This window comes from Lactuca sativa, chromosome 8 (genome assembly GCF_002870075.4).
Source record: "Lactuca sativa cultivar Salinas chromosome 8, Lsat_Salinas_v11, whole genome shotgun sequence".
Taxonomy (NCBI): domain Eukaryota; kingdom Viridiplantae; phylum Streptophyta; class Magnoliopsida; order Asterales; family Asteraceae; genus Lactuca; species Lactuca sativa.
Window position 1 is genome coordinate 104,982,133 of NC_056630.2, and position 13,840 is coordinate 104,995,972.

General features: G+C 30.4%; 1 protein-coding gene across 1 annotated transcript; it reads right to left on the bottom strand.

Annotated features, from left to right (window-relative positions):
- Nucleotides 1-8,166: 8,166 nt before the first annotated feature.
- Nucleotides 8,167-11,883, bottom strand: LOC111909587 (putative glucose-6-phosphate 1-epimerase). The gene is made up of 9 exons (XM_023905375.3): nucleotides 11,634-11,883; nucleotides 10,265-10,339; nucleotides 10,098-10,154; nucleotides 9,856-10,016; nucleotides 9,620-9,760; nucleotides 9,083-9,185; nucleotides 8,898-8,997; nucleotides 8,570-8,817; nucleotides 8,167-8,420 (listed from the first exon to the last, which is right to left on the bottom strand). The coding sequence occupies exons 1-8, from the start codon at nucleotides 11,727-11,729 to the stop codon at nucleotides 8,603-8,605; spliced, it is 948 nt and encodes a 315-aa protein (XP_023761143.1). The 5' UTR covers nucleotides 11,730-11,883; the 3' UTR covers nucleotides 8,167-8,420; nucleotides 8,570-8,602.
- Nucleotides 11,884-13,840: the final 1,957 nt, after the last annotated feature.

A 13,840-nucleotide genomic window follows, 5' to 3' on the forward strand; every position in this document is an offset into this window, starting at 1 on the left:
CTTTGTTTTTTTCTTATTTGTTGCTAATTTCTTAATGGATGGATGCATTGTCTGCTTGTAATAATGTACAACCTCTATATGCATACCCTTTTATTTTGACAATGTCAATTGTGTGCTTATAGTATACAAGTTCAATATGCCGAATCAGCTTTGATCCCTGCAAAATGTCGCCTTGATCAATCAACTAGCAAGATATGTCATATTAACATCTCCAAAACTAAAATCAATATAAGATCTAGCCTTTTACACCAACCAAACCATGGACATCAAGGAAACTTGTAAATAAAGCATTAATCTTAGGAAGGAAGAACCAATTGTTCAATAATTTCTTCCTCGAACTCATAATCGTCCAAAATTTGATCTTTGAAGTCCACTAAAATTAAATTGATAAAAATAAATGTAATTTTTCAACTATATGTCAAACAACTATTACCCCCCTCAAACGAAACAATGGGAGGAATCGCGTGTACGTTTGAAACCTAGGAATCAATAAGCTTTTTGTAAAAAATATTAGCTAATCGAGAGATTGTAGGAGCATAGTGGAAACGTAAGCTTTGAGAGAGCACCATGTCAGTCAAATATAAAATGAACATTAATTTTAATATTTTTAGTGAGTTGATGAAAACCAGGATTGAGTGTTAAATATGTAGTACCAATGTTGTCACGCCACATGGTTGGTTAGACAAGTAATACGAAGATGAAGCTCATGTATTCTTATTCTTCCAACTTCAAGTAAGAATGAAAAAGTGATATAGTTGTATTGATGTACACGTTTGGGAATAATGATACTCTTAAATGTATGGATGTTTATCCTAAGAGTGTGCACATGGAAACTAAGTACAGCGCCTTAACATGTGTGGATATGAAAAGAAAAACTTTTGAATGGAACCTTCAAAGAATTGGGAAATAGGGGTAAGGGTTGTTACCGTAGCCCTAAGGTGGGTGGCTGAAAATTAGGGATTTAAGTGTCTTTCTTAAGTAGAGATCCCAATCAACATCCTTATCCTCATCCCTATCGTCAAATCCTCATTTCCATCATCATCTCCAACGGGAAATATAAATAAATCTTTATATCCACCTCCAATGGGTACCGAAGATCCCCAACGGAGAATCAAAGATTTCTTTTTCTATTTTAATATGAAAACTTTTATGATTTTACAAAACATAAAAATATTCATAGATTGCATAAAAACTATAAAAAAAAAACCTTCTACCAAACTTAAATACATACATGGAAAATCAAGTAGAAAAAATTATCAGAGTGATATTTGAGGTAACAACAGATAAACTAAGAAGAAAAAAAAATTATGCACAAGGTTAAATTAGATAAACGAAGAAGTAAAAAATATAATTCCAACCAAATAATTACTAATGAGTTGGGTTACTTAAATCAAATTTTAGATATTGTAAATTTACTCTAAATATATGTTTTGTATTATTTTTATATATTAATATCTATTAGGATCGGGTCCAAGGTCGAGGACTAGGGGTATCTCCTTCCCCATCCCTACTTTTTTACTTAAGGATTCCTCATCCCCGGTCAAACTAGGTGCAGACATGGTTTCTTGTTTTTCTTCATCCTTAGTCTTAAGCTTCATTTTTGTTGTTCATTTTATCATACTCTTATTTCTCTCACTAAGGTTATGCGATTAGGATCATATGAAGACCACTTCAATGGGGGAAACGTCTATTAAATCATGTTAGCTTCCTCTGACATTGCAATACTAGTCATCATCAAGGCATAATAATCATTCATCTTGTGATGGTTATGCAGTGGTAGAGCCAAGAATTTTGATATGGAATACAAATATTGTCAAATATATCTTCTATGTAGTTATCCTATCACGAGAATTAAAAAACATGATACAGTCTTTTTACCTGGGGTACAATAATATATATATATATATATATATATATATATATATATATATATATATATATATATATATATAACACTTTTTTTTGGGATGTTGTACCTCCAACACCCCATGTAGCTCTGCCACTGTGGTTATGAAGCTAAATAAAGGGCACCTGTGATTCTCTCTCCCTTAAATGTCACTCACTAATTTGTTGTTACCTTTTATTTTTTGGGTTAATATCATAAAAACCATCAAGTTTTCAGGGTTTTGTCTGTTTTGCCCAAAGTTAAAATTTATGTCCGTTTTTACCCAAGCATTTTCAAAAAAATGTTCGGTTTTACCCGTTTACCGGTGATAGCAGGTTTTCCAGGTTACCATTATATTAAATTCGTAAAAAAAAACCCTTAAGTTTACCATTTATTTGCATCTTTACATATAAATTTATAACTTTTTTTTACACTTTTACACTCAATATATTTTTTTTCATAATATGCATATTCATACAGAAAAATCGTATTTATATACGAAAAAAATATTTAATTAAGTATTGTATTTATATTTTTTAAAGTTATATATATATATATATATATATATATTTGTTTGTGTGTGTATGTGTGTGTTTTCGCCTGGTTATACTATTTAAAAAGATAAATAATATTTTTAGAATTATGAATATGTGTTTTATAGACATAGTTTTTAGAAGTATAAATACATATTTTTACTTTTTTATATATTAATATGTATCTATATTTCTAAAAATATATTTATACTTTAAAAAAAACATATATCAAAATACATATTTACACTTCTAAAAATATATGTATATACTTATATAAACATGTTTATGAATGAACGTATTTTTTTTTTTGATATGTATATTTTTAAATACATAAAAATACGTATTTGTAGTTCTAAAAACATATTAATTTGTTTTTTTTTACATCTTAAATGGTTTATCCAAGAAAAAAACTCATACACACACACACACACACACACACATATATATATATATATATATATATATATATATATATATATATATATATATATATATATATATAACATTAAAAAAACGTAAATACAATATTTAATTAAAAAAATTTCGTATATAAATATGATTTTTCTGCTTGAATACGTATAATATGAAAAAAAAAAATACATAGGGCAAAAGTGTAAAAAAAATTATAAACTTAAGAGTAAAAAAAAAAAAAAAAAAAAAAAAAAAAAAAAAAAACTATAAACTTAAGGGTTTTTTTGCGAAGTTAATATAATGGTAACCTGTTATCACCGGTAAAAGGGTAAAACCGAATATTTTTTTGGAAAATATTAGGGTAAAAACGGACATAAAATTTAACTTTGGACAAAACTGACAAAACCCTAAAAACTTGAGGGTTTTTATCATCGGTAAAAGGGTAAAACCAATAGTTTTTCTGTCTTTGAAAAAAATAATTTTAAGAATTTTAAAGTTTTTAAAATTTAATTCTCTACAAAATAAGCATAATCATGAAAATTTTAAAAAATATTATTTTTTTAGTTTTTTAACTTTTATAAAAAAATTCTCCAAAAGTTATAAAAATTTAAGGGATACATCTACTCAATATAATATACTAGTGACTTCGTAAAAAGAATTTTTTTAAAATATGTTTTTGAGGTATTTATTTTTTATTTTAAAAATTAATAGATTTTTAAAAAAATATATTAAACATAATATGATCCAAAATGTGATGATTCAAAATATTTATGATTAAAAAAATTATATTCAGGATCCTTAAACATTTCTGAAGCCTCGTGATCCTCAAGCATATTTCAGGATCATGACTATTGTCACTAATATTTCATAATACTTATAACAGCCATATTCTTTTTTCTGTTCTCACATGTGCAAAATTATTCAACGTGAGACTCTTTTTTAATGGAGAGTCATCTCAACCAGACAAAATACCCGGAATACCAAGTCAAACAACGTTTATATGCTGATTCTGGAGGATCCCGAAATTATCGAACTTCTTGTTACTTGCATTAGACTGTAAATAACACATGTATTTAGCACATCACACACACGACTATCTTGATTACTACACTTGTACTCATATTATCCTTATCATATTTGTAATCTCATATTTAAATCAATAAAACACGTCAAGGCAGGTAATTGTTATTACCTTCCACGGTTTTATGTAGGAGATCCTATAAAGGATCAAAGGCTTTCCTTGTAACTCATTTGTCTCATTTTGATAATTATTCTATACTTACATTATACTAACACTATAGCCTCTCATACAACTTGTTCGAATTGCACTTGATCAAATTTTGACCAAAACAATTTGGCGCCCACCGTGGGGATGTGGTGTTCATAATAGTTCGAGAATTAGGTCTACCCAACTGACCTTATCCTCTTCCTCCATTCCTCCCATTTCCTTAAAAAACTTCCTCCACCCCCAGGTAGAGCTCCCAAGAATACTTTTGAGACACAGAAGAAAAACACCTCTTCGCTCGCTACCCAAGGATTTTAGGATCCTCCTGCACTGATTTGCAATAACGAGCTCTTTGCTATGATGCAAAGATTGGAATGAAAAGTCACTCAGCAACAGAAATGGTACTCAAGGAAATGGAGAGAATGAGAGCAGAGATCTACAGGACCCAAGAAGCAGCACCCTCAACCTTACAGCCCAGGCTCCTCAAAATTGACAATACAAGATCCTCAGCAAACCGCCATGAGATAGGATCCTCGACACCGACCTCTGCTCCCACATAGGGTGCAACTTTGAAAGAGCGAGCTCATATGACCCCAGGATCCCTTTTTTCTTTTTAAAATACTATATTGCCATTTTTTATTTTTTTTCTTCGGTTAATAATAATTTATCAATTAAATTAGATTAATTATATAATTTACAAACTTTATATCATTTTCATCTCTCTCTCTCTCTCTCCTTCTCTCTTTATTCCCTGTCCTTTTTCTCAATTTGGGCAACCACCTCATATCATTACTAGCAACCATCTCCTTTCACCGTTGGCACCTTCTCCAACCACCACCCACCACCACCGTTAGTTTAAATTTGCATGTTTTATCTTTTACCAAACATAAAATGACTATGTTGAGAGAATAACTTACGATTAGAGAGATTAGGGTGCAGAATTTAAGTTAATCTTCTGGATCTTAGAGAGGCTCAATAATAATAAGTTCATAGAATTATAAATGAAACATATATATATATATATATATATATATATATATATATATATATATATATCAATAAATATACGCAAGCTTAAAGATACTTGTTGAATCGTAACATGGTTTGCATTCAAACACAAATTAGTAAGTGATGAACAACACAGTACAAGATAATTGAGATAAGGAGACTTGTATTTCAACATTGAGAAAATTACAAGGAGGATGAGATGAGAGACACTTAAATCAGTCAATAATATCATATATTTATAGCATAAAAGGTATAAGTCATAATATAAAAAGAAATGTTGGAATAGACGGCCATGCCTCCCACACTTGGATCTGACAATGCCAACCAAAGGTTTTATGCCGGAGATCCTAGCAAGGATCAAGGGCTTTCCTTGTAAACCATCGTGTCATTTTTCTTTTACTACTTGCTATTACACAATCTGAACATCACAACCTCTCATTCAATTTGGTTGATTATTACTTGTGTAATTTTTTACCAAAACACTAATCGCCGGCGATGTTAATTTCACCATAGGAAAGAAACACACATACCTTGTATGTGTGTGCAGGTATGATACAAGAGATAGGGAAAAAGAGACGAAAAACTATATTCTGACAATAACTTCGTTCGGATCTACGATTTAGGGTATGCCAGTAAAAACTCCCTTCGTTTTTGCCATCTTTTGTCTTCTCTATTCAAATATGTCATTTAGAGCATGCCATCAACAACCCTTTTACATCTAGATTTCAGATCTATACTCTATTCGCAGATCTATATCTAGACAACTCGTATCTCTTCATTAATGGTGATAAGTGGTGGTTGCAAGAGATGAGAAAGAAGATAGGACACACGTCTAGGGTTTTGATTCTACATCTCAATCCCTCTGGATTTTACATTGATGTAGGGATTTCATGATTGATTTAGGATTGGGAACTTTATCTCGAAAATCAGTGTTGATTAAAGGTTTTAGATTAGGATTTGGTGTTGATTATAAGTTCAAGATTTTGGTTCTAGTATCATATTTGGGTTTGAGCTTTAGATTTTGGTTATAGTATCAAATTTGGTGTTGACGGGTGGTGGTTAGTGAAGATGCCGATGGTGAAAGAATATGGTTGCCGGCGATAATATGAGATAGTTAGCCGAATTGAGAAAGACAACAGGGAATAGAGAGAGAGAGAGAGAGAGAGAGAGAGAGAGAGAGAGAAATGATATAAGTTTTTAAAATTTATAATTAATCTAATTTAATTGATAAATTATAAATAAATGAAAAAAATATAAAAAATGGCAATATAGTCTATTAAAAAGAAACGAGTGACTGAAATGATAAATTTTAAAGAAATGAGGGACTAAACGTGCTTTGGGGCACTTAAAAGGAAACCATTAACGGTAACAACAATAGGGACTAACCGTGCAAGGAATGAAAACATAGGGACGGTCCGGGTTACTTTTTAAAAATAAGGACTAAACGTGTTTTTTGATACCTAACCGTGAAACGATTCGTGTAATTTACTCAAACAGATATGATTGCTTGTTTTGGTCTATTACCATTCGGGTGATACACAACTCTTGTGACCATGATTATTACCCTTTAGCTAATAGATATATTTCCAACATTTGGTTAGATTAGTGGGTTCGTAATTTTACTCTTAAACATCATTTTCCTATATCAATGAAGCGGACAAACTTTCTAATCATATTGATATTTCTAAATCAGGCCACAGATGACACATAAAAATTGAAAAACTAAAAAAAAATTAGTTTTGATAACCCGACTTCAAGGAATTGTAACGCATTCAATATGGAACCAAAAGTGATGAATTTATAGCCTAAATTGAAATACAAATTATAAACTACATGTTGAAAAATATCTCATGTCAATCCGAAGGGGACTATAAACTACATGCTGGAAATGATTTGGTGTCAATCCGACTTCGAAGAAATAAGTTATGTAATTTTTAAAAGTTTAACATATTACAATTACCCGTTTTTTGTTCTAGATTCATTTTACCCGGTTCCAAACCATCCACTTTGACATTTTTGGATTTTCTGGTTCTATATCCACTTTACAATCTCATATCTGGAAACGAACCAAAAACAGTTTCTATATACTAGTCCGGTTTCCAATTCTACTAAATCGCTTTCTCCGTTTTCCAATTCAGTCTCATTCGATTCAAATTTGGACGGGTTTTCACCCCTCCTCTTTGTTAACTGCATGCTAGGTTTTGGTTTATAAAATCTTCCCATTGTATTTTAGATAAACAAAATATATTATAAAATACTAACCATAAAGTTTATCAAAAAATAAATTTAACGTAATTTACAGTAACAATACACGTAATTCAAATTGAATAAGCATAAGCAAACCTTTTTCCTTTTTCTTTTTTTGAAACATAGGTAGACTACAAGATTATTATGAATCCGTTGTCTTCTAGACTATGAACCAGCCAAACAAATTTGAGACACAAGTTGTGGGTGAGGTGTTTTATTATTGTTATTATTAACGATTATGGTTAAAAGTAAATTGTGCAACTAGACAGTCGAGGCTATTTGGCTTTTTTTTTCCTTCTATCTAGATCACATCATGGTACCTTTCAATCCATCACAAATTCACAATGCCACAACAATAATTCTAAAGTTTAGCAATACTGAAACACAGATGCTTATTAGAGTTACGAGTATATCTACTTAATCTACAACATATGCTATATATCTAACCTCGACTACAACTCCTTAAATCATAAGCTATTAATACACTGGCGTCCACAATTCGTTCTAAAGTCTTTTCTTATCACACCCAAAAGGCAAGAAAATTCCTAATTCGTTGCATCATACTTGCACTCATACAAATTATAATAGCAAAACTCTCCAAGCTGTTGTGATTTTAGTGTTACATGACCATTTAATGAAATTGGATTTTGTAAAGTAAAAGAATTTAATGTAAGATTTATACACTAAAATACTTATTTTTACTCTATCTAGTGGTCAACAGAAACAATCGTGGTCAATGGTAGAATAAAACTATCAAAGATCACATGGTTGGAGTAGAAAGTAGATACGATGAAAAATGGTAGAATAAGACTATCAAAATACATGGTGTTTTTATATGTAAACCACAAAACATGATATGGGTAAATCTTTTAGACCAGATATTATCTCTTTATGCTTTATTGCCAATATTATATAGGTCTGGCATTTCCATTACAATTCAGTAAGTAACTTTTAGTGAAGTGAACAAAATATAAATATCTTTTTGACAACTTCTCTGCTCAAAAGAAAGAGTTCAACCATTTTAACCAATGTATTGAAAATTTTACACAAGAAAAATAGGACTCATAGATCACCTGGCATTAGCCTTGCTTTCTTTCACCACAACACAATCCTGCATTACACAGATTTAAAAAATATATATAAATTATTGATTGTTTGTCACAAAAGAATGGAATGAAGTATTCCTTCGACTGATTTTCATTCCATGGGTAAAGGTGTTTTTTTCGTTCTTTAAAAGGAATGGAATGGTAATATGCATACCTGTACATGATATTGATGAGCCAAAATGTTTCTTCAACTACTCTGGAGAACTTTATTAGGATCAAGCTGCCCACTGCAATAGCTTGAAGGAACAGCTGACAGTTCTTGCCTTACTTTCCACTCTTCACCAGGCTTCAATGTAATTGGCTTTTCAATTGCTGCTGCCTCTACACAAAGCATGTGTTTGTACTCATCATCTCCAAAATCAGCCATGGATTTTGCCTTCTTATCCCATGGATTCCACACCACTGATGTTAAAAACAAATACTCAGTCAGTGTATCAACAAAAAATCTCAAAATGTAAACAGATCCAACAATTAAAAATCACCAGCATCAGGAAGTCCATCTTTGCGAATGACAAATGTGCGTTTCTTTTCATGATCCAGAATTGCAATCTTTGTTGGCGTGCTCAGATAAATCCTGTCAACCTACAATTTAACAGTACATAACATTGAAGGGAAAGCAATTGAAAAGTGAGATAAGAGATTTTTTTTTTTTTTAAAATATATGTACCTCTGATTCAAAGGTGATTGCATCCCCTTGTTCTGTATATCTTTCCCTGTTCTTCATATTGTCAAGAAAATCAAGCGTCTCCAATCCTTCTACTCGAACTTCACTGTGAAAACAAAAATATTAACATGTTTTTACTTCAGAAAATACAAATTGTTATCTTGCTTCTGAATACCAAATTGCAACACAAAACAAATCACTGATACCAGGGAAAATTGTGGGGGAATAGAGCAACATACTTCATTTTTCACCCATAATAGGAACATACTTACATTTCTTTACCAGGGATAGCAATATACTTTATTTATTACTTATAATAGCAATATACTTATATAATTTTACCCACAATAACATTGTAATTATGTTTAGCTATTATTTGTAAAGTAAGATAAATAAATTGCTATTATGGGTAAAAAATAAAGTACATTGCCTATATTGGTAAAAATAATATAGTAAGTTGGTGTATCCTACAATTTTCCCTTGATACTAATATAGATGTTTAGCCCTAAATATCATGTGAAAGGTGTTACACTAATTTACCTGATATCAGAAACAGAGAAATAGGTGTGATATGCAAATGTAAAAGTAAATGGCTTTCCATCAGTATTTGTATTTCTGATCCGGGATGTCAACATCAAGTCTCCAGCAGGTCCCAGAGTAACCCTCAGCCGATACTCAAAGCTACAAATGAACATAAAAAATAGAATATAATTATTTATGAGAAAGATAAAGAACAAAGTATCTAAGATTTTTAAAAAATAGAATAAAAAATGTGCCTGTGAGGCCATATCTTCAGATCCTCTTCAGTGGGCTTAAGTAGCAAATCAACAAAAACTCTATTGGTGGTATTGGATGGAAAAGGAGGTGGATCAGTGTCTACAGTCCAAACTCTGTTTCTAGCAAATCCATGTGCTTCAAGAGTGCCTAGATTTGAGAACTGCATCAAGGAAGCAGGTTACCATGAGTAGAATGAATCCAAAAATAGTGTATTAAGCAGAAGAAAGATAGAGGCGCATACTTGAGGAAAGCATAAAGGAATACCCCCACGTATTGCCTTTGGAGGCTTAAAGATTGCCTGCAAAAATACATGCATTTTTGGATTATTGAAGTCAACAAAAAAAAAACACATGTATAAATAGGAGTGTGAACGCATTCACCAAAAGAGAATTTACGGATAGCTGGTACCTTACTACTGACAAAAAGCAACTCTTCTCCATGTTCATTTTTCCAAGATGTTACATGACCTCCATACAGATATACCTGCAAGAATAGAATATTAATAACATTGAAATGGTTCTTACATAGTAGGCAACATAATTTCAAACAGAGATCCATGATTGCCAAAGATAATTCTGATAAAAAAAAACATTCTAATGGCCTTAGTGTTCGAAGGCACAAACAAACAGGTGAAAGATAATGTGTTGCAGTTCCCCTTTTGGCTCTCCACAAAGTTTAAATGAAAGCCATGAAATATAGTTCACATATTCCACAATGACTATGTCAAATTAAAATCGGTTACTAGTTACTACTCACTAGTCTGCTAGATGCTTCTTAGATCACTAACTCTGTAGCTCATGTTAAATATGAATACATGATAGTCAAGTATCACAAAGAGAAATGATATTTATCTTATATATTGATATCCTCTCTGTGGACTCGTATGACACCATAATAGTTCATTGTATTTCCCAGCTAACAAAGCATTACAAGTATGATTGTCAAATGCAGTCTCCATATAAATTTACCAAAAACTACTTATAAGTTGATTAATGTACTTATCCGTGACACAAATAACTCTCTTTGTTCATAAGTAACAGATCTGGCATAAACTGCATTATCTGTTTAGTGTTTAAATTTAGACTAATACAGGAGTTTATGTCAACTATTATAAATTAAATAATCCTAAAAGGTATACTGAGCACTAATAGCCAAGGAAAGGTTCCAATTCTTCAAAAATGGAACATAAACATTTATGTGGGCTCAACTACCAACTCCTTTGTAAAAGTCAATATGCGTCAAAGGAGCAATCCTAAACGGATTTTGTAACCAGATAAGATCTCTTCAATAGATTATATTGTTATCTTACATGCAAATCTTATTGTGGAGAGCGATTCCATAAAATGCACAAAATAACGTGTGCTAATCACTAGCTTTTAATTTGCAATCCACGATCTCGTTCGAGATCAAAGTTTAGTTTTACAGATTCCTATATACAACGTAACATAAGCGATTGTAACGATCTCAACAATTGTCATCGCAGGAGACGAAGAAACATACACAGACTACAAAAAATGTGGATGAAATTTATGAATTCAAAAAAAAAATTCCGATAAGGCAAGAAACGTTCCTATATCGCTAGATTCCATTGCAGAGAACAACAAATCTAACCTAAAACAAGATATACGGTTTCGTAATTCAGATCATTTTCATTATGAGTAAAGATCAAATCAATCAGCAATGCTATGTCATAACATCTACCAACAAGTACAATATAACGAGTTAAATTACAACATGCGAGCAAATCTGAGAGAATTTATGGAATTATTCTACATACCTCTGCAGTACTGCCGTTGATTTCACGAAGTATGACTTTGTCTAGGCCATTGATGCCTTTAGTGATCTCAACAGATTTGTTTTCCGTTGTTGACATCTCATCAATACATCAATTCCGATAACGTAGCCCTTAATCTCGCGATCACACACACAAAAGCCGCTACTATGTGTATAACGCCTCTCTCTCTCTCTCTCTCTCTCTCCGTCTTTCGAGTCTCAAAGCTGTCAAAAGTTGATCTCATATAGAAATGAAATGCGTAACTTCCTTCCCCAATATAAGCAATGTTTTCTCCCATAAAAAAATAGAAATAAAAAATTAGACTAGTCAAATTATTAAAGAAATAAACGTTTATTAATAAATAAATCTCCAAAATGTTTTTAACGAGAATAAAACAAAATTGGAGAAATAAGATTCTTATATTATGTTTAATTAAATTAAAAATAAGATCGGATATTATGTTTACAAAAAAAAGAATACTGTGACAACTCTTTCAACATCATTAGTATAGTTAATTAGTTATTAGTGCTTATAGTAAAAAAGTGCAATAAAATTAGATTATTTTATTAATCTATATAGCATAATTTCTTTATCTTATTTGCATAAAAAAATACTATTTTATGAAACATAAAAAGGATAAGATCAGCAGATTTAGATTAAATAATTAAAAATAATAATTTGTTACATTTATTGTTAAAAATATTTTATATGAATTAATAGAAATATATAGTTGTATTGTACTTGTAACAGTTAACCCTAATTATTAACTAGGGGTGGCAAATCGGGTCATCGTATCGTGTTTTTGTCTAATACGACACGACAAGACAAAGCTTTATGTAACACGAACACGACACGAAACGATGTCGTGTTTTTTCTAACTAACACGAAAACGAACCAATTAAAAAACGACAAACACGGCAAGACACGAAAAAATAACATAATATAACAATTAGTGTATTTAATTAATATTTAATCATACATAACAGGACAAATACGAAAAACACGACAAATAAATGCTAAATCGTGTCAATGTCGTGTCGAATTTTTACACAAACACGACACGACACGACATCGTGTTTTTTACACTTGACACGAACACGAATTCGAATTTTAGTTTCGTCCCAATTTCGTTTCGTGTCGTGTATTTTTGTCGTGTCGTGTCCATAATTGTCACCCTTATTATTAACAGACAATAGAATAAATGCATATCAAACACTAACAAAAACAATAATTACCAATTGATGATACAATATATATATATATATATATATATATATATATATATATAAAATACAAATATAAAGATATTAATATAAAGTAGTGATCATGTTAAATTAATGATGAAATTAAATTAAAAGCTCACTAACAAAAAAATCTTGTATTTTATATATATATATATATATATATATATATATATATATATATATATATATATATATATATATATATATAAAATACAAGATTTTTTTGTTAGTGAGCTTTTAATTTAATTTCATCATTAATTTAACATGATCACTACTTTATATTAATATCTTTATATTTGTATAAGTTATGTGAGATATAGTTTAGATATTCAATCAATAGATAAATATTTCTTTTGAGCTCTGTATTAAATTAAACGTGATATAAAAAACAAAGAGCACAAAACATGTAGATACTTTATTTTTTAAAACTCATGTACATATATTTTATAGAAAAAAATTTGTTTAACCTTTTCATTTTTTAACCACATTTTCTTTGTTTGAAACAGGATAAGATTGTATTGAAAATAATTACGGAATTCTTTAATTGGTGACAAAAGTTAAAGAAAGAAAACCCCTGAACTTTAGAGGATATGGTTTTTTAGAAATTCACCTTTAGCTTTTACATGATTGGATACAAAAAGTCAAAAACTGTGAATATATTGAATAACTTTCCTTCAAGATAAATGAAACAGTGACTTTTTGTATTTATTGACACATCTTATAAATATGGAATTAAAACTCAAAACACTTAGATGATTTTAAATCAGCTTAAGCGTGTAACGATCAATGCATGCCTTCTAGCTTTCAATAGACATTTGCAGGTGAGTAGGCAAATTTTGACTATAGAAAAATTAAAGGAATGTGTGGAAATGCAATTTAACATGGATGTTTTTTTAAAAGATGTTGAACAATATTTTTTTAATAATATATCTTTTGGCAAATAATACTAGAAGACTATTCCAAGAT